At 41.5% G+C, this 27590-nt stretch overlaps 1 protein-coding gene across 5 annotated transcripts in view; it reads right to left on the minus strand.

The window, feature by feature from the left end:
* Nucleotides 1-27590, minus strand: part of AQP4 (aquaporin 4) — a 59442-nt gene that overhangs the window by 14044 nt on the left and 17808 nt on the right. For 4 of the 5 annotated variants that reach the window (XM_053247456.1, XM_053247453.1, XM_053247454.1 and 1 more), the window contains one exon: nucleotides 24609-24869. In XM_053247456.1, coding sequence (XP_053103431.1) covers nucleotides 24609-24869 — 261 coding nt within the window. Of the gene's footprint in view, nucleotides 1-18999; nucleotides 24870-27590 lie in introns of those variants that run through there. The other variant, XM_053247455.1, reaches the window with a different exon arrangement.

The following is a 27590-nucleotide window of genomic DNA, read 5'->3' on the forward strand; positions in this document are numbered from 1 at the left end:
TTTAAATCCTTAAGAACTGAAGTCATTCATTTAAAGTAACTACACTCACTTGAGATACAATGTACCACATTTCCAGATTGCAGTCAACTTGGGACCCTCATGTAGCACAATTTTATGAGTAAACCTAAGTATGGCAATAGTGCTCATCCACTTGCTACACTGGGCTTCCTTAGCATTTCTCACAGTTTAGAACAAGGGTATTACTTGTTGCTAGCACTGCTTTTCTGCAGGCTCCCAGAAGCCTCTCTGCTTATGTTTGAGACTGTAGGTATATGGGTCTCACTTTTGACATGCCCTGGAGCCTCACAGTATCATGAGTTATCCATTTGTTGTTGGCATATTGGGGAACGATCACTTAGGCAGTGGGACAGTAACCCCAGATTTAGCAGCTGCCAAAGCCAAATTGAAAGGGAACTAGCCTCATACCTTCCCCATGCTTGGGATACCTAAGTAGACTCCCGAAGTTAACTCGCAAAAGTTAACTCTCTGTTCAAGTTCTCTCTGCATGATCAACCCTCCTTTGGTTCACCTCCCCTCCATAGATGTATCCTCAAATATGGTGAACACTGATTACCTAAGCAGGGAAGTCAGATGAGGCTCCGTGATGATGCATACTTCCTCCTTATCAAAAGAAGGCTAAAGTGGACAATGGAAACTCAGAGGTGTACCCATTAAAACACTGATTAGTTTACTAGGTGTTTCTGACCAAAAGAGTTACCATGTTTGCACGTCCAATCACTCCATTTGCATTGACCCATTCAAGCATTGTGTTGTGTTGTGAATACCATTCAAGCATTGTTTGTGTCTGCACAACAGACACAAACAATGGGATCTTTTGGGATTCTCTGGAACTGCCTCACCCAAGAAAGAAGAGCAATTGGAATGTTCCCTCAGGACATGATTTGGGCCTGGTTTCTTGAGCCAGTGTGCTCCTCTGGACATGCTGTGTGCTGTATTTGGATTTCAGTACCCCACATCTTGGACGCTAGCTTTGGCACCTGCCCTTACACTCAGCAGTGTCCTGCTCTGTGTGTCAAGAAAGCTTTCAGCCTCCAGATCAGTCCTTTTGTCTGGCCCGATCTGTGCAGCCAGCCTTGTTGCCACTAGATATTGGCCACTCGTGAACAGATACCTTTTGGATCTAACTCTACTACCTAACCCCTTAGGTTTTCCACCACTGTTCCCAATAAGGTGTGCACGTGCATGCGCACCTACTTCCAGGCTCCCATGCAGTAGTTTGTGGTGGCCAGGCGCACAATCTCTGCTGTTCTCACCACTGCTGCTCAACTGCCCGACACCCCACCACCCCATTTCCCCACCTCCCTGACCAGGAAGCATTGCTGAGCTTTCCCCGTCTCCATGGACAGGTTGCCACCATGCCACCAACTCTTTCTCCCTCCCCCGCCTCAGTTCCAGCTGCAGATCTTGCGAGATCTGTGATGGAGCAGCAAGAGGAGGAGGGGAGGGCGGAGGACAGGATGCGGCGGCAGCAGCAACTCCCTGCCAGAAGCCCAGATAGAGACCAGAGCTGGGAGCCTGGGAGGGGGCGAGGACGGAAGGCAGCAGCAACCCCACTTGGTGGCTGGGGCGGGGAAGGGTACAAAATCGTGTGTGTGTGTGTGTGTGTTTGAGAGCATGCCCTCAACTCCTGCTATAGTTTTCCAGTGGCATCTGGTGGGCCACTGTGTGAAACAGGATGCTGGACTAGATGGGCCGTGGCCTCAGGCCACGGCCCATCTAGTCCAGCATCCTGTTTCACACAGCCGGCAGGGCTGTTCTTATGTTCTTATGCTGAAAGGCATAATCTCATACTGCGGGGGAGATGGCAATGGTAAACCCCTCCTGTATTCTACCACAGAAAACCACATGGCTCTGTGGTTGTCAGGAGTTGACACTGACTCTATGGCACAACTTTACTTTACAACTTTGCTTAATAATAATAATAATAATAATAATAATAATAATAATAATAATAATAATAATAGCTTATTTGGACCATTTTAAAGTTGCTTATTGCCCTGATAGTGGTCATTCTTCTGGGCTATTGTAGCTTAGTCCATTTGAAAGGCACCTATTTTTGAATTAGCTGAAAATGTAAATGTTGTGGCTGAAATTCAACCCACTCAGGTATGGTGGTCTGAGAGGGTAAGGGGTCAGGTTACCTCAGCCCTCAAGTCAGATTTGTTGAAAAATGTGCATATTGCAGTATTGGCAAATGATATGAGAAATTGTACTTTAGATCATTATTAAAATGTAATTCGGGTCTTAAGGCCAGTTTTGACATCACTTAGTACAAGGAAAGTAATAACTGTAGCCCATTTGTCTAAAGAATGGTTTGATCAGGAATGCTATAATGCATTCTAACTAGGCAGTCCCTGCTAACTAGGCAAAAAGGCACCTTTTAAACATGGTGATTCTCTTTATTTAGCAGGGGGAGAGCAACTGGCCCTATCCAGTGACTGATGCTGGTGGTGTCTATCTTATGTTTCTTTTTAGATTGTGAGCCCTTTGGGGGACAGAGATCCATCTTACTTGTTCATTTGTTATTTCTCTGTGTAGACTGCTTTGGACACTTTTGTTAAAAAGCAGTATATAAATATTTGTTGTTGATAATGCAAAGAAGGAACTTATTAGGCTTTATCAAACTTATAGAGAAGGGAGGAGAGTTGGTCTTGTGGTAGCAAGCCTGAGTTGTCTTCTTTGCTACTTTGCTAAGCAAGGTCTGCCCTGGTTTGCATTTGAATGGCAGACATGTGTGAGCACTGTAAAATATTCTCTTTAGGGGATGGGGCCGCTCAGGGAAGAGCACCTGCAACTTGCATGCAAGAGGTTCCAAGTTCCCTCCCTGGCATCTTCAAGATAGGGATGAGAGAGACTCCTGCCTCCAACCTTGAAGAAGCCGCTGCCAGTCTGTGTAGACAATACTGAGCAAGGTGGATCAATGGTGTGACTTGATACAAGGCAGCTTCCCATGTTCCTATCCTCTTCAAGACCTTTTAAACCAGGAAAGGGAATACAAATTGGTGTTAAAATCCCAAAAGAAAAATGCCTTAAAAGTGTCATGGCAGCGATTGATTGCTGCAGCATGCCTAAAAATTCTTCGGTTTTCTGGCGACTTATTAAAATGCAACCATCCTATGGTTGTCTACCCCAGTTTGTCATATTCCACCTAAAATGTGAGAGGGTCATTTTCGTAATTTGTATGCTGCAGAACAGGTTGAGGAATTTATTCTTGAGTTAGACAAAGATTCCATACCATCATACCTTACCAAAATGGCCATGTAAACAACATCAGAAGTAGTTTCCCTGGTGCAGCAGTTTAAAACAGGCAAAGCTCATGGGAATGATTTTATAACAGTTAAGATAATTAGAGATCATTTGCACTGGTGGGCGCCTGTGTTGGCCTCTCTTTTTACAGCAGCTGATTTCACTGACAAAGTGCCAAAAGTTTGGGGAACTGTGATAATAGTTCCCCTGTATAAGAAAGGAAAGTGAGACAGTCCTGCCAATTACTGCCTCATAAGGCTACTTAAGTGTGGTGAGTAAGATCTATGCTAGGCATTTGTATAAGAATCGATTCAGAATTAATTCAGATTGATTCAGAAGATATTTGGGCAGATGAACAGGCTGGGTTTAGGGCTGGCCATTCAACTATAGATCAAGTCCTAGTACTGTAGCATTTGGTTGAAAAGTATTCCATGGAAGCAAATAGGTTGTATGCTGCTTTTGTGGACTTTAAGAGTGCTTTTGACTCAATCTCCAGGGGGAAATTATGGCGTAAGCTGCGGGACTCCACAATTGAGCGTTGTCTTTTTCTATTGATCTATAAAGTGTATGAAGATTTTTTAAGACAACTAACTAGGTCCATTATTTCTTCAGGAGTAACTGGAGGCCAATGGGGCAACTCCTCAATCAAAAGTGGAACAAAGACCTGGCTAGGCGGTGCATCATTATAGACCGCAAAGAAATGGGTTTCCCATCAGCTAGCTGGAATTCTGCAAGGCATGGAAACCCGGCCTGTTGCTGAAACCATTCTCCAGAAAGAATAGCTATCATAAGGAAGAATGGATTTAGAAGCCATAGCATAATCCACAACACTGTTTCCCCGCGAGGAAAGAAACATAAATTCCCCAGGAATATCCGGGGATATAGTACCATTTAAAATGGTCAGCTCATGTATCTTAGTTAGATAAAGCAGTCGGGCTCCTGATGGGTTGATGAATTTATCTTTAAAATAACGATTGGAAAGTGGGGCACCCTCTAAACAATCACCCAATTTCCATAAGTGCAAGGCCATCAACATTTTATCATTGAAACCACATCTGGTGTTAAAATCCCCCATAAGAATTACAGAAGCTTGGGGAAAATTCAATAGTGCTTCAGTTATATGCATATCCAGCTGTTCCCAAATAATAATAGTGGAATTAATTGATTGACCAGGAGGCAAATAAACATTGATCAGTAACAAGTCTCCACTCCTAGCTTTGATCAGAATTGCCATGGCATAAGGGGGAAGGTCAGCTGGTTGGGTGGATTCTACATTCAAGGCTAGCGATATACAACATACTAAGCCAGCCTTCAGCCTTCCCCTATTAGTGTCTGAGTGGGCTTTCAGTGAATAAATGGTATAGCCACTGATATTGATCTCTTCTTTTGTCCACGTCTCCTGAAACACTAAAATGTCCCACAGTTGGATAAAAGTAATAAACTCTGCATCATTACTCTTCTCATTCCACCCGGCAATATTCCAGCCAAGAATTTTCCAAGTTGAATGTTCACTGCTCAGATAACAAGTCTTTGAGCAAGCAGGAAAGAGCTGATTGGTCGAAGACTCCAAGAGTGAGGAACCCACACCATTTCCCTCTGTAGGCTGTACTACCGAGGGTTCCACCTCTAAAGAGTCTCCCACACTCCCTTCTAGCAGTACATCCCCAGATGTTGAGTTCAAATGCATCAGTTTGGCCAAGACCAACTGGAACTGTCATTGCTGTGAGAGGGAATTGGCTATATTAACAGAACTTCCTGAAATCGTTTCCAAAGAAAGTTTGTGATTTTAGTCTGTCTCAAATGATGTAGGTCAGCAGTAGCCAAGCTACTCGGTTGATCCTTCAAGCGGGAGGAATTGGACTTATCATTCTCCTGTGAATGAATAGATGGAATAATATTGCTTACACTTTCCTCTGGAGAGATAGATGGAATAATATTGCTTGCACTTTCCTCTGGAGGGATCTTCTTCCTTTGATTCTTGTTTTCTAATAGTATAGCCTCAAGAGATGTTAGTTTGGAAACATTGGTCCACAAGCCATCCTTCAGGAATGATCCCACTATTAATCCAATCCCATCTACTTCATCTGACAGTCCCCTTGAACTGATAGGTTTAGGAACTAACAGCGAATTCTTAGGGATAAAACCAGTCAGTGCTTCTGTGGAATGCGAATATCGGAATCCAGAGACTTCAGTTCTTGCAGATTAGAAACTCGACTAGACTGGGTATCCACCATGTTTATGCTTTTAAAACTAATTTTTTAATGAATGACTGTATTTTGTTTCATTGTGTTTTAGTATTGTTGTATTGGATATGCTTGTTTTTTCTATTTCTGCTGGCCAATAGCTGTAATAAAATTGATGATGATGATGATGTATGAAGATTCCTCTTTGAAGGTACGGTGTAGTTCGTTAGGACATCTTATGAAATAAATTTCAATCAAGAAAGGAGTCAGACAAGGCTGTATTCTGGCGCTGATACTATTTAATTTTTATATTAATTCTCTTGTTTCCCATTTGAAGGATTTGAGATACCATCTGCCAAAACTAGCTGATACTAGGTATTTACCAATTCTGCTTTATGTAGACGATGCTGTTCTGCTTTCCCAGACATCGATTGGGATCAGTAGGCATTAGAAATAAATTACAATAAAACTAAAATAATGGCATTTGGGGAAATATCTAAAATAAGAAAATGGCTGTTGAAAAATCATAGGATGGAGCAGCTTACCTGCTTCAAATATCTTGATGTAGTTGTGCAAGCATCAGTCAGAACATTTAAATCATGTTCTTCAAAATGCCAACAGGTCTACAAGGGCTGTTCTATCGATCCAAGGGTACTCAATTTGTTCCTGCTGACGTTAAATTATATCTAGCCAAGTCCCGTACACAGCTTCTGTATGGGCGGCAAGTTGGTCCATATACAAATCTTGCAAATCTTGAAGCGCAACTGTCAGTGTTCATGAGGAGCTTATTGCAGACACCATGTTATGTCACAAATGCAGGACTCTGCTTGGAAGTGAGTGTCACAAAAATAGAAGTGAGTCAGTGGCTTAGTATTTTTCAGTTGTGGTTAAAGTTAAAATTCCATCCTACTGGCCTAGCTTCTTTGGTGTTATTAGATAAATTTCCATCTTGCTGGAAATGTTCATTCGGAAGGAAACAATATCGTTATGGCTATTATGGCTTCTCCTTAGACTTTCTTGTATCAATAGGCTACGAAAGGGCTAGATTAATGATTAAACAGCAAGTGGATGACATAGAGCGGTTAATAGAATTAAGCCATGTGACCAAGTCTGTGGTGCTGGGCACTCAAATTTTTAACATCAAGCCTGCCAGGTACCTTCATCAGATTACTGCCCTGAAATATCATAAAGATTTTTTGTTAGCCCATTTAGATTCATTGTGTACAGCTGTGCTTAAGGGAAGATTTAAGAAGGTTCCATATGCAGAGCCTCTATGTCCGTGTAACACAGGAAGTATTGAAACAACAGCTCATTTTTATACTGCAATTTTTCTAATGGTATTTGTAGTTATTTGCTGCCTTTTGAAAAAGATTATCCAGGGAGTTCTGATAAGTTTTATGTAAGTTATCTCTTATCTGATATGAATGATATGTTGTCTTTAAGTTTAGCAAAGTTTTATTTTACAGCAGGGATGGTTGGACAGAAGATGATAAGTTGACTGGAATATTTGTTATATTTTAACTGTGTTATACTTAAACTACTTGATTAGTATTAGATTCATATTATGTTAGTATTATTTAGTCTTTCTTCCTTTCTCTGGTCTGTGATGGAAATAAAGATTCATTCATTCATAATTTTCAAAGAGCTTGTTTATTATTTTTACAATAACCTGTAAGGTAAGTAAGTATGGGGAGACAAGGCTGAGGAGATGTGGCTTGCTAAGGCCAAACTGGTGAGTTCATGGTAAAGTTGAAATTCATACTGGGGAAGTCCCGATTCATAGCTTAATCTCTTCGCCACTATGGTACACCAACTCTTACTACAGTATTTGCATTTCTGTGCATGCTTAGAAGAACTGTTTAGGACACACACACACACACACACACACACACACACACACACTAGAAAAATAGGAATATTCATATCCCCCTTGCAAAAACAACCAATATAGACTGCTAGAATAATGTGGCTCTGGACACTAGACTGAAATCTATCCCATGGTGCCTGGTTCTTCAAATGAACAAAAATAACTGGCCAGCCCCCAGTGCCATTAATTAGTACTGTATTTCATTCTTGCCCTCTTAATGTATTTTTTTTCCAGCTGGACACCATTAAATTATCCTTTCAAAAGAAAATTAAAACTCCATTTTCAGTAGATTATTACAGCTGAGCTTCCTAGACCAGGTGACATCCTCTGCTGAGAAAATTACTCATTCTCCAAAGAGGTTAGCGAACAAATCATAGCCATCCTGGGACCATGAGTTCATCCTCGAGTCTAATTAGCAACACAAACAACTTCTCACCTCTTCAGCTTCCCAAGAGGTTTGCTTGCAAGAAATATTCAGCAAACACACAGATTGAATTTTTCACCATGTCCATCAGTTCCTTTACTGGGGAACAACAATCTCATTTATTACAATGAATATTACTTAGGAACATAGGGAGTTGCCATATACTGAGTCAGACCATTGGTCTCATTAGTTCAGAGTCAGTATTGTTTTCACAGACTGGCAGTGGCTTCTCCAAGGTTGCAGGCAGGAATCTCTCTCAGCCCTATGGTTCAATAAAAAAATCTTGTCCTATAAAAAAAATAAAAAATCTTGTCCTATCTTGGAGATGCCAAGGAGGGAACTTGAAACCTTCTGCTTTTCCCAGAGCGGCACCATCCCCTGAGGGGAATACAAAGGATTACATCCTTTGTTAAAGAGCCAAGGATTAAAGAGTTGTTAAAGAGTCAAATAGCACTAATATTTTGTAATTCAAAATATTAGATGGTATCTGCAACTACCTGCAAGAAACAACCTTCCCAAGAATCCCAATCTTCCCAAGAACCCCAATAGGCTCTCAGAAGTGCTCTTCCCCCTGAACTTCCGGACACATGTCCAGAGCCTCCACACCCCCTCCCCTCCCCCAAATACTCTTTAGTCTGTCCCAGGTGGTGTGGTTGCTTGCCATTGTGTGTCAAAATGTTTCAGCTAGTGCATATTTGCATAAATATACCTGTTTTATATCCTTACATTCTTGTGCGTTCAGTTGCTTTTTGTGCTCTCAAGAACCCATGTGTTAAAAATAATGTGTGTCATGAAGTGTGTGTGTGTGTGTGTGTGTGTGTGTGTGTGTGTGTGTGTGTGTAGGGGAATGATGCTTAACTTGCAAATGTGAAAGGGAGAGGGCCTCCAAAGGCCTTTAGGTCCAGGTTCCAAAATTACTTTGGTGCACCTCTGAGGCTGCTGTGTGCTTCCTACTTGCCCGAAAATTAAGAAGTTACAGGGGCAGTGCTACTTGGTGTGTTTTCCTCTGGAGAAGAGAGAGTCTATGCAATGGATTCTTAAGGTGTCTGTAATATTTGCTTTACATGAAACATAAAGAGTCTAACTAAACAACAGATATTCCTACCAGACAGCAAACCTACTATGCCACATCAGACACCCAGAGATACATGCTTCATTTCCAAGGTGCTTTCAGCTAACTGAACATCTCTCTCTCTCTCTCTCTCCCCCCTCCCCCATGTACCAACTGCTGCTGCTTCACACAAGCTTCACCTTCATCAAGTTGCGATAGCTTCTTCATTCAAACACACAGAGTCACTAGCTAGCATTGAGGAAACACCAGCCAGCTATTCTGGCCTATTAACCAGTAATCTACTTAAGAAAAGAATGTGAACAACAGTGATTCCCCACACAATGCAAATCCCCACCCCAGCTTCCAATGGCAGTTTCGAGTCACTTAGGCTCAGGACCTTTCCAAATGTGGTTCCCATAGGATTTTGCAGTCGTTTTGGAATGTCACTCTCTTGCTCAACTATGAAGAAACAGCAAGACTAGCTCCCACTCATTTCTATTGGTACTGGAATGGGCTAGTGCAAACATCCTGCTAAGTAGCTCTAAGGATTTATAACAGTGGTCTAGGGAGGACCTCAGAGGAAATAGCAAGTCGTATGCATCTGCTATGGTAGCATCAAAAGCACTTCCTCCAGTGACTCCCCCGCACACTCTTGCCCCCAGAGGTGCACCTAGGTGATTTTGGAGCCTGGACCTGAAGGCCTTTAGGGGCCGCCACCCCCCACCCCGTTGCAAGTTAAGCATAATTTTTTAACATGTAGGTTCTTGAGGGCACAAACCACACCACCCAGGACAGACTAAAGAAGATTTGGGGCCCCCCAGGGTGTGTGGAGGCCCTGGATTTGGCCCTGAAGTCCAGGGGTGAGAGTGCCTCTGCTTGCCTCTCCCACCCACAACAGGACTGCCTGTAAAGCCCAGGGTGGGGGGATACCAAAGAGACAGGGCAAGGATGTCCCTCCCCAGTGGTTGCTGTGCATGAAGAAGAAATGGTTGTGGTTAGTGCAAAGAAAGCTGTTGGAGATTGGCTTCCCAAGCAGTGCTTGAATTATGGAAGAAAAGGTAAAAGGGCCTTTAGAGAAATCCATAAGCCCCATCTTTGACTTCTCCCAATATCACTATATCATGTTCCCCTAAACATTGTAGCTGAGAGGAAGAGAAAGAAAAATAAGGGGGAGTCTGGCCCGCCCTGTAATCCACGTACTGGCCCCAAGCCTGCTAGGTTTTCCTGACAGACTGGAGAAGAGAGACAGACAGCAAGGGATGGATGGGAATGCCTGTTGAAAGTGGCTGTGCCCTCAAGAACAAGCCAGACTCATATCTGCAGCAGTGTTAGGGATGCCATGAGGAGATGGCCTGCAGATGAAGGAGCTCCAAGCTCTTGCAATCCTATTTGTCTTGTCTGTTTTCTTCTCACTCCTTCTTAATAAAGCAGGAGCATTACCCGGCAAGTAAGGCTGGGTTCCGAAAATGATTGGAGTCCTCTTAGAAAATGTGTCATGGTCAAAGGCTCCAGTCTCTTCCACAATCATTCTGTCATATATTAACTGCCAACCTGAACTGAATAAAGATTGCTTTAAATGTTAGGGGAATTTTTACATGTAATTCCCAGTAAGAAAAAGAGCAATGTAGATAATCATGTATGGCTTGGACTTGATACCCATTTAATTTCTGCTTCTCTTGCAGAAATTCAAGGCACAAACATAGGAACATAGGAAACTGCCATTTACTGAGTCAGACCGTTGGTCCATCTAGCTCAGTATTGTCTACACGGACTGGCAACGGCTTCTCCAAGGTTGCAGGCAGGAATCTCTCTCAGTCCTATCTTGGAGATGCCAGGGAACCTAGACTTGGAACCTAGATGCTCGTCCCAGAGTGGCTCCATCCCCTAAGGGGAATATCTTACAGCATTCATACTTCTAGTCTCCCTTTCATATGCAACCAGGGCAGACCCTGCTTAGTTAAGGGGACAAGTCATGCTTGCTACCACAAGACCAGTTCTCCTCCACAAAACTTCTGTCAGAAAAAGGTGGCCCCAACTGGATGTGGATTTCCTTTCCATTGTGTCTCAACAGGCTTTTGCAATGCATACTTATTTATTCATACAAGTTGCAATGCATATTTATTTAATTTTATCCTCACAACTTGAGGATAAAAGGCAGGCCAAGCTGAGAGGGTGATTTCCCTGCTGCACTCACTGAGCTTGGCTCTTCTTCTCTTGCCCTTGGTTTAAGGTGGATTGTGGCTGATAGTCACAGCCACCCACTGGCTTGCTTTGATGCTGCAGCACATTTTGATAGTGGGAGTGCTGAGGGAGAGAAGAGAGTGGTGCTGCAGAAGAAAAGCCCATTCCTGCTCCATTTATAGAAGAAGAAGAAGAAGAAGAAGAAGAAGAAGAAGAAGAAGAAGAAGAAGAAGAAGAAGAAGAGCAGCAGCAGCAGCAGCAACAACAACAACAACAACAACAACAACAAGTTGAAGTTTCATTCCAGTGCTGGAGAGGGGAATGCGTCTGCCACAGAACCATTCCTGAATCTAAACAGAAAGGTTTTTGGAATGTCAGAATGCTCAAAGAAAGGTCAGGTAGACTTTCCCATATCTGACAAAGTTTTTCCTTTATCTTTTAAAGGGCTCTATGAATTTCATGTGATACAGTGAAGGGCATTATTTTTCAAAGCCCTTCTAAGCCACAGGAGAGGTTACACCTCTTGTCAGCAGTGATGCCACAATTACTCTCTGACACCGACACATTATCCACAGAAATCTCAATAGCAGTGAAGGAACTAGCCTAGGCCAAGAATTTCAAAAATGGGTTGTAGTTTGATTCCTGGAAAAATGAGATTTCACACTGCAGGAGGCACAGCTGGAGGGAAAGCGTCTGTACCTTACTTCCTCTAGAAAAAGTTGCAAATGCACCACTATTTATTGGGGGGGGGGAGGAGATTTGTCTATATAAGTCCTTAGTAAAAACTAGTACTGAAGGCAGCTGGATGGATTCCCCCCCTCCAAACACACACACACACAAGGAGTTATCTATGGCATCCATTTCCAAGGGTAGCTTGAGGACTTGATTACTTTGAGGGACATATCTAGATGGACTTTTTGACCTCCTCCTCCTATCATCAGATATCCTTCATTTCTGTTTTAGGCATTTTCAGATAGAAAAGGTTGTAGGCCACAGAGCAACATACTCAGATTTTAGTCTGGAGGCTACAGAAGCTTCTCACTTGTCCCCTAGCAGTGCGTGCCCGTCAGTAAACGTGAACTGCTCTAGACAGCTGTGGAAAGTGAGAAATAATAAGTGCTTTTGAAAACATTTGTCCTTGCTTGTGTGCCTCCTGTTTGTGATGCAGCTGGTCCAAATTGGCTCTGAGAAGATGTTGTGCAGCTGTTTCTCTAAAGCATCACCCATAGGCAAACCACAGCACGGCCCAACATCCCTCTGATCTCTGTGGCTTGTTTTTGTCCCTACTCTGTCATATTTCATCTCTACACATTAAGTCTTTATTTTAAAGTTATGTCCCTAGGCATGTGCTCAAAAGTTTACAGGGACAACCTATCATGCAATGAAACATACTCGCCTCCACCACACGTTATCATTGGCCCCTAAGGGTTGCCACAAGAACTTTTCATTTCTTAGGGCAACTTAGTGTCCCCTTCTCCTCCAACCTCCACAAAAATGATATAACCCTTTGGGAATGGATGATTTTATCCACATTCAAGGCCAGCCTCTGCAGGCAATAACAAATATGCTTCATTGACATGGACAAAAAATCTGTTTGCTTGTCATCTTAACAGTTCTGTTAAGATTTACTTGCACAAATAAACACTGTACTGACATATAAGAACAGACCACATGACACATTGCACTTGTCTCACAGCAACATGTTAGTAGTTTGCTCTATCGTGGCCCAAACTGTCTTTGTGGTGGAGCATCTGCTTTGTATGTGGGAGCCAGGTTCAATCTCTGGCATCTCACAGGAACATAGAAAGTTGCCTTATTCTAAGTCAGACCATTGATCCATCTAGCTCAGAGTTGCTATAATGACTAGCAGCCGCTTCTGCAGGACTTCAGGCAGAAGTCTTGCACAATCTTACCGGGAGATTCCATGGATATAACCTGGGACCTTCCACATCAAATGCTCTACCACTGAGCTACGGTCCCATCCTCAAAGGTAGCATACATGGGTCTTCCATCTAGGTACTGATCACTCCAAGACCTGCTTAGCTTCAGTGAGGTGGCAGTGCCATGTGCCTTTAGACAGCACTCTGAGACCTGGATTTCCAGATATGGCAGGACAAGTCCCATCTCTGTAATCCTGGAAGGCTGCTGCCAGCCAGTACAGACAAGACTGAGCGGGATGGACCAATGGTCTGATTTAGCGACTCACATATCACTCAGCGTCGTCCAGGTGTTTTAACACAGCATTCACACAGTTGCACAAGACTGCTCTTGTTTGCATGCTGAAATGGTATGGCCATTGAAAAGAATGGCTGTACCATCACACAACTTTTTTCGCACAATTCTGGTGTTTGCAAAAGAGTTCTTCCTTGCACAAGTTCATGAATGCTGTTTTAAAACACGTGTAGGACACTAAGCAGCATTCAGCTTCCTATGTTCCAGTCCTCTATAAGATGTCTGAAGTTCTCTTATTACGGAGTGAAAATAAATTTGACCAGGAAACACAGCATCAAGGCAACAGCTGTAATTTGTAATATAATAACCAATTTTCTTTAAAATGCTAAGCCTTATTCTGCATAGAAATAATTCTCTGACTTAATAATTCTATGACTATTTCCAGAGTTCTTCTGTGTTTAGAAGGCAAGTGGAGGCAGAAATCATGGGTCTTCTTTAGAAGGCAAGTGTGTGTATGTTGTGGTTAGTATATTATGTTTCCATGTAAACTTCAGATTTGGGGAAATAAACGGTTATCTTTTAAACGTAATATGGACATCAGCCTTCTGCCTCAGATTTACATGAGTTCAGCACAGTCTAAGTTGGAAGTTGCAGCCATAAACCTCTTGTTCCCCCCACCCCATCCCCAGATAAGTTATTAGTCAACACAAAGAGCGTTGACCATTAAGCATCTCCAAAGTCACAAGACTGGAAATGATGCAAATCCTGGATAGAGAAGAGCAGACTTATGATCTGAATTAACAAAGGATTTTTGAGAAAACCAAATGAACCTTGAGAAAGTCTGACCTCCTCAGCTTAACTCATGTGACCCCTTTTACAAATAGCAATTCACACAACATACATAGAATAGCTAGTCTGCAATGGAGCATAAAAAGAAAATGTTGCACATGCCTTGCGTGTGTAACAATGGTGCAAGCTTTAAGCACTCAAAAAAAATCATGTTCTTTCAAGGGATATAGGCTGTAAGCTGGTACAGTAGTAGTAGTAGTAGTAGTAGTAGTAGTAGTAATTGTTGTTGTTTTTATTTCGGTAACTGACCAGCAAATACAGAAGAGCAGAATAAATAAATAAATAAATAAATAAATAGGATGAAAATACATAAAATTCCTAAAGTTTCGTAGAAACATATAAACATATTGGGGGGAAACACCAACATTGTTTATGGGGAAGCAGGGGGGGGAAGGGGAAAAACCAACTCAATATATAACAGCTATCCTCAATAGATAATAATACTTAGTTGTTCAAATACATAACATGGTCTTCAGAATTCTACTGGCAATTAGGCAGAGCCTGGCAACTGCGTAAGAAATCTTATCATCATGATCTGATAAAAGATAACCTATGTAGAAATCATCAGAACAGCCTGGAAAATTTAATAAATGTGGAGTAATGTGCATATTATGAATGTCCCTATAAAAATTACAATATAATAGAACATGCACTGTTGATTCTGTGGCTCCTGAATCACAGGGGCAAAAGTGCTCTGCAGACAGGATTTTGTTAAATCTGTCCTCAAACTGCAATGTGCTTGGGTGCTTGCGTAAACGCCCTGCTATACTTGGACACTGGAATCTGGTTAAGATATCTGGCAGGATGTGCGTTTAGAATTGATTTTCCAGCACTACTCCCTTGGAATGAAACTTTGGTCTGTCTGCCATTCTGCATCTAATATTTTTTTGGTAACCACCAACTTGGCCCAATCATAGCCCATCATTGTTAATACTTGCGGTGATAGGCCATAAGTAAGCAGTTTCTGCTCAAATGTGTGTTCCCATTTAGAGATAAATTCATCCGCAAGGATCAGCGGAGTTAGTCTCAAAGGAAATAAATTTATTTTGAGCCAGAACTTAAATATAGAAAGCCAGATCATAGATTCTACCTTGGGAAGACTGGCTTCGAGGCAAAAAACAGCACCATGAGCTGTTTGAAATAACTTCTTTAAGAATTTGGATTGTACCACTTCTATTGCTGCTAAATTGGAATATGGGCCAAGTTGGGCACCATATAACAGCTGTGCCAGGGCTTTGGATTCAAACAACCTTATTGCAGCAGGAATGAAACAGCCCCCTCTTGAGTAGAAGAAAGCCAAAATGGCTGAAATAGATTTACGTGCGTTTTGCTGTATATACTCAGAGTGAGCCTTATGACTGCCAGAATAATGAAAAACTATGCCCAAATACTTATAACTGACTTGCTCAATCCTACATCTGTTGATCGACCAAGTCAGTGTCCTAGGGCATTTTGTGAACCTCATGATTTTAGTTTTGGTATGGTTAATCTGAAGGGAATGCTCCTTCCAGTAAAGAGCAAGGGAATTAAGTGCCCTTCTCATGCCAATTGGTGTTTGAGATAATTGAGGTGTGTGAGTGTGAAAATCGGAATTAGTAAAAAAAAAGCGACAATAGAATTTATATAAAAATTAAAGAAAAGCAGTGCTAAAATACAGCCTTGTTTAACACCTTTGTATGTTGGAATTGCCTTGGAAAAATGGTCTGCTGCTGTGCACCTAACTTTAAGATGGGTATTCTGGTACAAATTGTGTATGAGCTGAAGTAGATGGTGGTCAACTGAGGAAGCTTTCAATTTGTGCCATAGCTTTTCTCTCGATATAAGGTCAAAAGCAAATCTAAAATCTACAAACACTGCGTAAAGAGCCATATTGGGTCCTGAGGTGTATTTTTTTGTCAAGTGTTGTAAGATTAGAGCCTGAGCTAAGGGGGAAATAACCAGCTCTGAAACCTGCCATTCCCAAGTGAAAATATCTTCTGAATCAAGCCGGTCTAACAAACTTCCTGTATAGGTGTCTTGCATAGATCTTGCTTATAATACTCAGAAGACTTATGGGGCCATAATTTTCAGGTAAATCCCTCTTACCCTTTTAATAGATAGGGATTATGATGGCTGTGCCATATCCCTGTCTTTAGGGATACATGCATTTCGGCCTATGTGTGTAAACAGCGAAGCTAGAACTGGGGCCCATCATTCAAAGTTGTGGGGGTACAAAGTCAGTTCCAGGGGCCTTCCCGGCCCTAAGAGACATGACTAGTTTAGAAACCTCAGAGCAGGTCACTGGGTGCTATTCTGGTAGGACGCTTGCTGATAATTCCAGATCAAAATCTTGGGCCTCTTTCTTAGCATAAAGCATGTGGAAGTGGTTCTCCCATACTGAAGCTGGAATGTGACAATCCGATCATGAAGGATTGCAGTTAGGGTCAGAAATCTGGGCAACACAGCACCAAAAGAGGGAGGAATCCTTTGACCAAGCAGCTGCTATCAATCGCTGCCATGCAGCAATCTGGGCATTGTTCTTTTTAGATTTCAATAGTAATTTGTACTGTTTTTTTTAATGTAAAAGGTGCTGGGGGGGGGGAATGAGGGGTTCTCTCTATAGTTGGTATATACCCTAACAAGGACAGTGGTTTGGCATTCCTGATCGAACCAATGCTGAGAGTGATACACTTGAGTGTTGGGTTTCTTAAGATGGGATGTGCTTAAAATATGTTGGAGGGCCTGGATAAGGTTACTATAATGCTCTAAAATGTTGCTCTCTTGGTCATTTGTAATAAGCAAAGCACAAATTTGGAGACAATTGTGAGTTGATAAAACAGTTGCAGTTATCAGCTAGTTGTTTAGATCACCTGGCACGAAGAGGGTTTGATTCAGCTCTTCATTGAGGATACATAGTTGGCTCAGTGAACAAATACCTATCAAGAGAGCTCATAAAAAGCATCACCGGGAGATGGTCACTATCAGGCCAGATATCAATTTTGAATTGGACTCTTGCCAGTGGCTTCCAGTGGCATCTGGTGGGCCACTGTGTGGAACAGGATGCTGGACTAGATAGGCCTTGGGCCTGATCCAGCAGGGCTGCTCTTATGTGATTCACTCTCTCAAATGCAAAATCGTGGGGTGGTTTATTAAAGTGATAGGCAGCAAGTTTAAGTTCATATGACATGTGATACCTTGTGGCATATCATAGCTTTACAAATATTAAATAAATGTATCTGTTCTGAAGGATGATTTGGTGGTGGCTTCTTATAGTCACTGCACCTCTGGCTTGAAGATGTGGAGACAAACAACAGGCAATAGCTACACTCTCTTTCCTTAATTGTGACTTTTCCTGGGCCATGTCATTACCCACTGTCAAAGGATAGATTATTGAGCTAAACAGGTCATCAGTCAGTCAGATATTCCTACTTTATTATATTACAAAATAGCAATTCCTACAAAATGTTATCAAGTAAAGGTGCTGATTCTGGAAACGTCTACTAAACATGGCATCCTCAGCTTTAGATCTGGGAGGAGCACCCGATTCCCTCTCTGGCACCTCCATGATAGGGGAGGAAACCTCGGAGAAGCCTGTAATCTCAGAGAAGCCGCTGCCAGTGCCAGCCTGGGTAGATAATACTGAGCTAGATTGACCAGTGGTCTGACTTGGTAGAAGGCAGCTTCCTATGTTCCAATATGTATTCAAATAAAGCACAAGAAATCAGGATAACAGTATCTGTGTTGAGGGAGGGCCCCTGCCCCATTGGCATTTTGTATTAGGATTACAACTTAGTTATGAGACAACCAAATCTAAAATTATTCTTATGGTATATTTACATGTCATGCATATATTGGTTATATACGAGATTGGCTTTGTGGTGGCAAAGTACAGGTTTATGTCTACTGTATGACCACACAACTTGGGCCTAATGCTCAGTGTGGCCTGGGATCCAAGAATCCTGGGACTGAAGTTTAGTGACTGTGGTGAGAAGAGATCCCTTGCTCCCTCGGAGAACTTGAGTTCCTGGGAAGTGCGCATGACTACAGCACAAGTACATATTATACCTATACCTTTAATTCGTCTGCTGGCAGGGACTTAATTATATAACAGAACTGACTGTATTAGATAGTATTCCTGATTTTTCTTACAATGTGGAACAACACGAACTGTGTCATGTTAATATATTTTTTTAACTGTTTCATTGACTAGTTATTTTCATGTAAGTTTCTTAACTGTGAGATTTGCTCCATTCTATGCAATTAACTTATTGTGTGCAGTATACACTCCATTATTATGAGCTGATTGTGACTGAGCTTATACTGTATTTGGAATACATGAAAACACTCAGTGTTTTCACCTTAGCTCCTAATAATACTGATGCACAAATAAGGTGATTTATTGCCATTGGTGGCCCTTTAGCTACAATATCGGGCAAAGATACCTTAGAATAGGGGTTCCCGACCTGTGGCACTCCAGATCAATGGTCCCTCTAATTTTTTTCCATCTCTGTGCAGAATGAGTTTTGTTCTGAGAGGCACTATCAAGGCAGTGTGTGCGTACCTGCATTCAGAATGGGGCCTTCCTGATTCAACCTGAGCGGGATCTAAAATGAACTGAGCGGATATCCAAAAACTTGTGAGTGCGTGCACATGCACACGCCTTAGAGGGAACAGTGCTCCATCCAGGTGCTGCTGAACTCCAACTCCCATCAGCCTCAGCTACAATTTATTGTGGACGAGGATGACAGTTCTAGTTCAGCAACATCGGGTGCACCACAGGCAGGGAACTCCTGCCTAAGCCTCACTACTACTACTACTACTACTACTACTACTACTACTACTACTACGAACATAACAAAGCCTCCATACTCATATCCTTTTGGAACATTTTCCTACCTCTTAACTTACAGCTATTCCCTATCAAGATGATACTCATATATATGTTGGAATATATAACCGTGTAACTATGTTTCTATCTAGCTACTTTACAGTCTTTTAGATGTATTTCAAGAAGAAAATGCAGAGATGAATCAAAACAGACAACAGTTTATTTACATTACAGACAGACAAAAAAGAAAAGATACAGCAGCGTAGAAGGGAACAAGATAGGAATCTATTATTGATGGTAGCATATCTATTTTAAATAGATTATTCCAAATGTTACATGTTGTAATTTAAAATACTATTATCAAATTAGTTCTGATAATGTGCTGAATGACACTGTAAAAGTAAATCTTTTTGGAGGGAAATTGCCATATATCATGATTTTTGCCAGTTTATCATCAGTCCTAGAGGTAACAGATACTTTATCATACATGCATCTTTAAAGAGTCTTTTATAAATTTGATTGCTATATAACATCTCATTCATGAACTTCGCACATTCACTTCACATGTTCACTTTTAGGTTTCCTTTGTCACTGCAAGGACAAAAGAAACCTAATATGAAACCTGCTGTATCTTGTATGTGCCATCCATCAGAAGGGCACATATGAGACACAACATATGCTTTAAAAAAGAAGAAAACCTGTACGAATCCAACACCAATGAGAGCAGATGTTGTAACCCACTTTGCATGTAGATTTTTCACCATGCTGAAGAAACTGGTGAAATTCCTTTCCTACAGAGTCTTTTTAAAAGTCAAGCTGATGCTGCCTGCTCCCTTGCCACTTGGATCTCCCTGTCTGGTCTGGTAAATACCTTCACGGCTTGGGGGAGTGGCAGCAAAAGGGGTGATGCTTTGGGGAGCAAGTGAATCAACCCCTTGATTCAGGCCGAAAGTGGACTGGAACCCCCCAAAGTACTGAATCGAATTGGGGGTGGATCCTCTGAATACAATGAATATCTATATGCCACTTTTCAACAAAGTTCCCAAAGCAGTTTACATAGATATAAATAGATAAATAAAATGGCACCCTGTCCCCAAAGGGCTCATAATCTAGAAAAAATATAAGATAGACACCAGCAATAGTCACTGGAGGGATGCTGTGCTGGGGATGGATAGGGCCAGTTGCTCTCCCCCTGCTAAATAAAGAGAATCTTCACTTTTAAAAGGTGCCTCTTTGCTCAATTAGCAGGTATCTATGAAGCACTGAGATACCACTTAAACAGAACAGGCACTGCCTCACACAGTCATATGTAATACCCCTCTTGTTAGTGATTCTGGCACTTTATCAGAGAGCCTGAGAGATGTGAAGATTTTGACCCTCGTGAACACAGAGCTTGACCATTCATGTTCTAGAGCAGGGGTTCCAAACTTGTGGTACTCTAAATGTTGGTGAACGACAACTCCCATCATCCCCAGCTATAATTTATTGTGGCTGGAAGTGATGGGAGTTGTAGTTCAGCAACATCTGGAATACCACTGGTTGGGAACCCCTGTTCTAGAGTATAAGAACAATCTTTACTTCAGTTACAATTTTGTTTTTGTTCTCTGTTGGATACTGGGCCAAATGTGCTCGAGCCTTAAAAGATATTTGGGTTAATTTGAATTAATTGCAAATGAGAAGAAAAATTATTTATGAAAACACTGAGCACATTGCCGATGAAGACTATGCAGTACAGAAAACAGATTTACACTGAATAATCCAGCTGAGCCAATCAAGCTGTTCTTTTTTCTCCAGTTCAACTGATGCTGAGCTTTTGAGGTCAACTTTAATTGGCTGGGTATATCACAAGCAAGATATGTCGATCACTAAGCTCCAGAGTACACCAGTGTCAGCATTAAAGTAAATGAATGGCACCGGTGTAACTGAGGGAAACAAATTTGAATACCTAAAATGCTACAGCCTCCAAAATTACTTCGCATGGGAGATCATGATGTGAAAAATAGCAAACAAGGCACAATCTTATTTAATAAGGGAAGATTCAGAGTGCTTGCTACACCAGCCAATTTCATTGCTTTCAGAAGTATTCTTGGGGCTCCAAGGCAGCCTGATTTGGTACACAAAGTTGGTTAAATAGTTAATTCACTTAGACCAATATCTGTTGATGACAGTGGCTGACATGATCTGCAGCAGTTACAGAGGCAGTTACGGAGGACAGGTGTGAAGAGAGTGTCCCCGCAAATTTTGCCATTCACTATAGAGCTTTGACCAAGGAAAGCTAGTGTTCTAAAATATTTGTATTTGATATACTTACTTTGCATCTTCAGCTTGCTGTAAACATGGCAGCAACTCTCTTAAACATAAGATTCACATCTTAACATCTATATATAAGTTAACTTTATAAGCCAATGAAATAGCCTCTAAACAGTTAATGAATTCACAAAACATAACATATATAAATGTGCACTGATGGAACATTTACCAAAATACAAATTTAAAGGAAAAGGGATTTAGGGGGGAAATACACTTATATAATATTTTTCTGAAAAACTACCCCAAGAGCAACTGTTATGATATCAGTGCAAAAAGAGTTTAGATACAGCATAGTGTGAGCTTGAAGCAAATGCATTTTCTCAGGACAGTCAGACTGTTGTGTACTGAGTAATACACTTTTGTTGTACTGGCAAAAACATAGTCAGGGACACTTGTTCAACGTATGTCACTTTGTGAAGCTAAAACTCAGTACTGACTTCCAATTTTTTAAAATTACAAACAAACACCTTTGTAGAGGCTGAGAAAAACAATGAGAGTTGGCACCATTTTTTAAAAGGTTTTCAGAAGATGGGGAGCTCTGCAAAGTTTACATTTTAGAGATCCCCCCTCTAGTTGCTTCAACAAAAGGTATGACTCAACTTGTATCTTTCTTTAGGAAAAACCCGAAAGAACTGTCAGTACTAAAGTTTCAAGACACCAATTTCTTGAATCAGTAGTTGTAGAGGCTTCAAAGGACAGACAGAGCTTCCCCATTCATCTCTGTGGTGGGATGAGCTCTGAGAGCATGCAGTCTTTTGTGTGTGTAGCACTGCTCCATCATTAACATAAATAGAGAAGCTTGGACATGCAGCGTTGGAGCACACATAGAGCTCTGGACTGGGATGCTAATCAATTTCCCCATGTATCAAGAGTCAAGCAGTCAAAAGATGCCCTGTCTGCTTCCCCCTGATACCAAATCATTCACTGATATGCACTGAGGCTGATCACATGAGCAGCCCTACCTTTTAGTTTATAGTTTTCAAGTTTGAAGTTCTAGATTTTTTAATCTGAATTTTAAACTGTTTTAATTGTGTTAATGCTTTAATTGTTGTTAGATTGTGAACCACCCAGGGACAGAAATGTGTTAAATACAATAGATAAATAATAATAATAATACCCAGGCTTGGACAGCTCTATCTGGGTAGGGCTGCTTGTATGAAGTGCTGGATCGATACTGCCCTCCCGGGTAGCCCAGGAAAGTTACCCAACCATTTACCTGGGCTGAAGGATGCAAGCACGCCCTGTACCGTGCTCATCGTGCAATGCCTTGTGGGATATTTGGAGGCCGGGACACATTTTTCCAGCCTCGAGAATGTTGCGCAGCTCGCAAAAATGAAGGTCATGTGGGCGCACGAGCCATGAGGCCCAGGCTCATGCTGGTTCATCTGGGGTAAAAGTAGGTTCTGTCCTGCCTTCCCCCTCCCTGGCACTCTCAAAGGTCGTGTGAACAGCTACACTGTGAGATTTCCTCTTTTGCCCTTCCTCTAGGAGACCTAGTAATGCAATTTTCCCCCAGTGAATTTTTTGGCTTAGCTTCGTCATACTCACAGTTCATTCCTCTTTCTACTGTGTAGTTTGGGGGAGGCTATACATTTGACCATTTTCTTACTAGATATCCCTTCCATGAAGGAAAAGATGTGCTTGCTCTCTTGTGCTTTTCCCTACCTTGTAATCATCACAGCTGGTGAAGCAGCCCAAATTAGAATACATTTCCTGTCACCATAGGTGTTCTCAGGGTGGCTCTGTATTTCTCTCATTAATACTTTTTTATGGAAACTGCTAGGTCCAAACCAGAGCACCTGAGCCTCAGTAGAATTCAGTTCTGACTACGTTCAAAAAGTGTAAATGTTACTCCTTTTTGACCAAAAGCGCTTGAAATTCATAAATGGCAGACTCATAGTTCAGCAGCACCACCATGTCACTCAAATGTTGCAAGCTATTACACGCAGTTGCTTTCTGATGCAGTGAAAGTTTTCCGATGCCACTTAACTGTTCCATTGATTTAGTTGCTGCGTGGAGATCCTGTGACAACTGCACACATAGCCTATGCTGGCTATGGCTTTCCAGTATACTCACGCTAGAGGTACACACAGTAGAACAGACATGTGTGAGCATTTGTCACACCATTTACATGCAGTTTATATATCTTCCCCTACACAGAAGAGCTCTCTATATACAAATAGGTTGCTTTTGAAGTGGCTCTAAAATAAGTCTCGTTCGCAACAGAGTATTCAAAATCAAAGCATCAATTATCCAAATATTTCCCAGCCAGTTTTTAGAATAATTAATAAAAGCCTATTTGCTATAAATAAAAAAGTCACAGTGTGAGCAAAGTTGTTAATTTTAACATTTCAGTTCTATAAAACTGGCACAATAACATTTTATTTGTTTCAATAGGTGCACTGAAAACAGATCGGCCTTTGTCTTCTTTTTGACCTCTAGATACTTTTACTGGACATGATTCACTCAAAGTTAATCACTTTCAAGTCTCATCAAGTCTCCCACTGGTTACAGTGGGAATGTTGAGCATGTGCATACATATTTTCAGTTTCAACCAATGAGAATTTGAAGTGCTTCACTATGGCAGGATTGTGCCCAGTATCATTCACAGATGGAATAAAATATGGTCTTTTTCATCCTGTATATATGCCTTCAATAGTCTATCAATAGTTTGTGATAAACAACTGAATCTCATGTGAACGTTTTGATGGAGGGATAACAAAATAATATATAACTTTCAGAATTATTTTAGGCTATAACATCTTTAAGTGTCAAGATTACTAGCTATTATGGAAAGTCTCAAGAGTACAAAAAGAAAATAATGTTTATTCAATATAAAAACAGTAAATGTCAATTTTGGGGTTTTCCTCTGCCCTCCCAAGTATATCATGGAAGGAAACAATTGATAGCAGTGGAGGGGGGAGGGGGAAAAAAAGCCCAATGCTTTTGATGGCTTCGTTGTGTGACCTGTAGGTTGGCCCTTCTATCACTGAGCCTGTCTGGACTTGGTTAGTAAAATTCTAATCAGGATTGACAACAGCCAATTAAGTGTCAGAAGAACAATATGACAGACACTTTGTTCTGTGTCTATAGGCATCTTCAGATAAAAGTTCCATCTGTCAATCTGATTGCCAAAGACGGCTATTTCATGCTCAAAACTGCCTGCATTAAGATCAATGCTTCTTTTAAGAGTCACTCAGGATGGAGAGGGAACATGAGAATTTCCCCTACCATCATCCCCAAAAGGACACCTATGAATTTGGAATAATCTATGAGAATCCCTCAATCAGGTTAACTGCTACCATTCTGAAAGAAGGGGAGTATGGTCTGATAAAGCAACACATTAATTGCTGTTATCTCCCTACAATTTTAAGATGTCATCGGTACCTAATTTACAATAGATCTGTCTCTTTTATGGGTGGAAGGCTATCTGTGGGCATGCTAATGGGCTGTTCTCTGCTTTCAGTGCTCCTTGCTAGTCATACAGATGACAGCACCTCATTGGTTGGGTCTCTTCCCTTCTTGTCTTCACCCCTCTCAAGGTCAATGACGTGGACCATGCCAGGCTTCAGGAGCAAATCATCCGTCTCCACCTGACTTCTGCTGTCTTCTACTTCTATGTATTTCCCTTTGGACTGCTGGCTTGACTTCGTGAAAGCATCCTTGAAACGGCGCTTGAGCTCAGTATCAGGGCAATAGACATATTCATAAAGGGCACCTGCCAGGACTGCTCCTATAATTGGTCCCACCCAATATATCTGTACAAAACGGAGGAAAAGGAACAGCATACATTAGGAGAAATGTTACACATTAACTCAGGCGGCATGATTGCTGCCTTGTTCATGGTTATTCCAATGCTGCAGCAAAAAAGCATAAAGCTTTCTGGGGTTTATGGGGTTCAGCTTCATTTGCATGTTTACACACCATATCAGTAATGCACTTCCCTTGAAAAAAGGCATCACTGGCACATCATATGAGCACACAAGTACAGCTACATGAACAGAAGCTTTATATTTTTTATATAAGCCCTAAATGGCTTGGGACCAGGTTACCTGAGAGAGCGCCTTGCCCCACATGTCCCAACCTCCTGAACCTTAAGATCTTCTTCAGAGGCCCTCCTCTGGGTGCCCCTGCCAAATGAGGTGAGGCGGGTGGCTACCAGGAGAGGGCCTTTTTGGTGATTGTACCCTAATAGTCTCCCAGTGAGGTTCTCCTGGCTTCATCACTTTGTTCTTTTAGATGCCAGGTAAAGACCTTTTTGTTCACCCAGATCTTTTAAATTCTGATTTTCAGATTTGATCTGATTTTTAACTAATTTTTAAATGAGTTTTGAAGTTGCTTTGTATTGTATTTTGTATTCCCCCGCCCACATTTTTGTCCATTATGCTTTAATGTGTTATGTGTTTTCATTGTATATTTTAATCCTCTGTTGTGAGCCACTCAGAGAACAATTTGTTATGGGGCAGCTAACAAGTAATAATAATAATAATAATAATAATAATAATAATAATAATAATAATAATAAAAAATTATTGCCTTGGATCCCTCAGAGGTAAGCAACTACAGGCTGCCTCCAAACTTCCATGGCTGGGTAAAGTGATTGAGAAGGTTGTGGCCTCCCAACTCCAGGAGGCTCCAGGCGGTGTTGGAGCAAACTGATTATCTAGACCCATTTCAAACTGACTTTCGGGTGGGATATGGGGTGGGGACTGCCTTGATAAGCCTCCTGGATGATCTCCAATTGGGAACTGACAGAGGGAGTGTGACTTTGTTGGTCCTTTTGGATCTCTCAGCGGCTTTCAATACTATTGACCATAATATCCTTCTGGAACATCTGACGGGATAGTGGGTGGGAGGCACTGCTTTGCAGTAGTTCCACTCTTACCTCACGAGCAGATTCCAGATGGTGTCTCTTGGAGACTGTTGTTCTTCCAAATCTGAACTTTCCTATGGTGTCCCTCAGGGCTCCATATTGTCTCCAATGTTGTTTAACATCTACATGAAACCGCTGGGGGAGATCATCAGGGGATTTGGTGCAGGGTGTTATAAATATGCTGATGACACCCAAATCTATTTCTCCATGTCAACATCATTGGGAGAAGGCAAAACCTCCCTAAATGCCTGCCTGGAGGCAGTAATGGGCTGGATGAGGGATAACAAACAGGCTGAATCTAGAGGTACTTATTGTACAGGGTTGGAACTCGGGAGACAATTTCAATCTGCTGGTTCTGGATGAGGTCACACTCCCCCAGAATGAACAGGTACGCAGTCTGGGGGTGCTTCTGGATCCGAACCTTTCCCTGGTGTCCCAGGTTGAGGCAGTGTCCAGAGTTGCTTTTTATCAGCTTTGGCTGGTACACCAGCTGTGTCCGTTTCTTGAGATGAACGAACTCAAAACAGTGGTACATATGCTGGTAACCTCTAGGCTGGATTACTGCAATGAGCTCTATGTGGGACTGCCTTTGTATGTAGTCCAGAAACTGCAGTTGGTCCAGAATGTGGCAGCCAGTTTGGTTTCTGGGTCATCTAGGAGAGACCATATTACTCCTGTGTTGAAAGAACTACACTGGCTGTCGATATGTTTCCGGGCAAAATATATGGTGCTGGTCATTACCTATAAAGCCCTAAACAGCTTAGGCCCTGGGTATTTAAGAGAACTTCTTCTTCACTATGAGCCCCACCACCTGTTAAGATCATCTAGAGAGATTCGCCTCATTTGGCAGCTACTCAGGAACAGGCCTTCTCCATTACTGCCCCTGGACTTTGGAATGTGCTCCCTGTTGAAATTAGAGCCTCCCCAGCTCTGGCAACTTTTAAAAAGGCACTGAAGACACATTTATTCACCCAGGCTTTTAATTAGATCTATAGTTTTAAAATTTTTAATTTTGGTTTTAAATGATTTTAATGTTTAAATGATTGCAATTGTTTAATTGTTTTAGTTTTAATTTTAATTGTTAATTGATTATAAATTGATTTTAATTGAATTGTAAATTGAATTGTAAATTGATTTTAATTGTCCTTATTTCATTGTAAACCACCCGGAGCCATTTTTAGAAGGGCGGTATATAAATCAAATCATCATTACTACTACTACAACTACATATCCCCAGTGCATTGTGTCTTTGTAGGTGTGCACACGCGCGCGTGCACACACACACACACACACACACACACACATTAATATCTTATAAAAAATAATTATGAATATGTTGAATGCAGAAGGATAACTATATGCTCTTGAACTCTGACTGGATGCTAGTCTATTACCTGTCCTCATTCAAGAATCCACATTCAATAGCTTTTGAAGCGAGTGAATTAGTACAAGATACATACACTTGAAATAATAGGATGGTATCACATATATCAACCGCTCAGGTTAAATGAAGAAGGCCCCATTCTGAAGGCATGTGTGCACACAGTGCCTTGTTATTCCCGCCCAGAAAAAAACTCATTCTACACACAGATGAAAAAAATTAGAG

This window comes from Hemicordylus capensis, chromosome 4, assembly GCF_027244095.1.
Source record: "Hemicordylus capensis ecotype Gifberg chromosome 4, rHemCap1.1.pri, whole genome shotgun sequence".
Lineage (NCBI taxonomy): Eukaryota > Metazoa > Chordata > Lepidosauria > Squamata > Cordylidae > Hemicordylus > Hemicordylus capensis.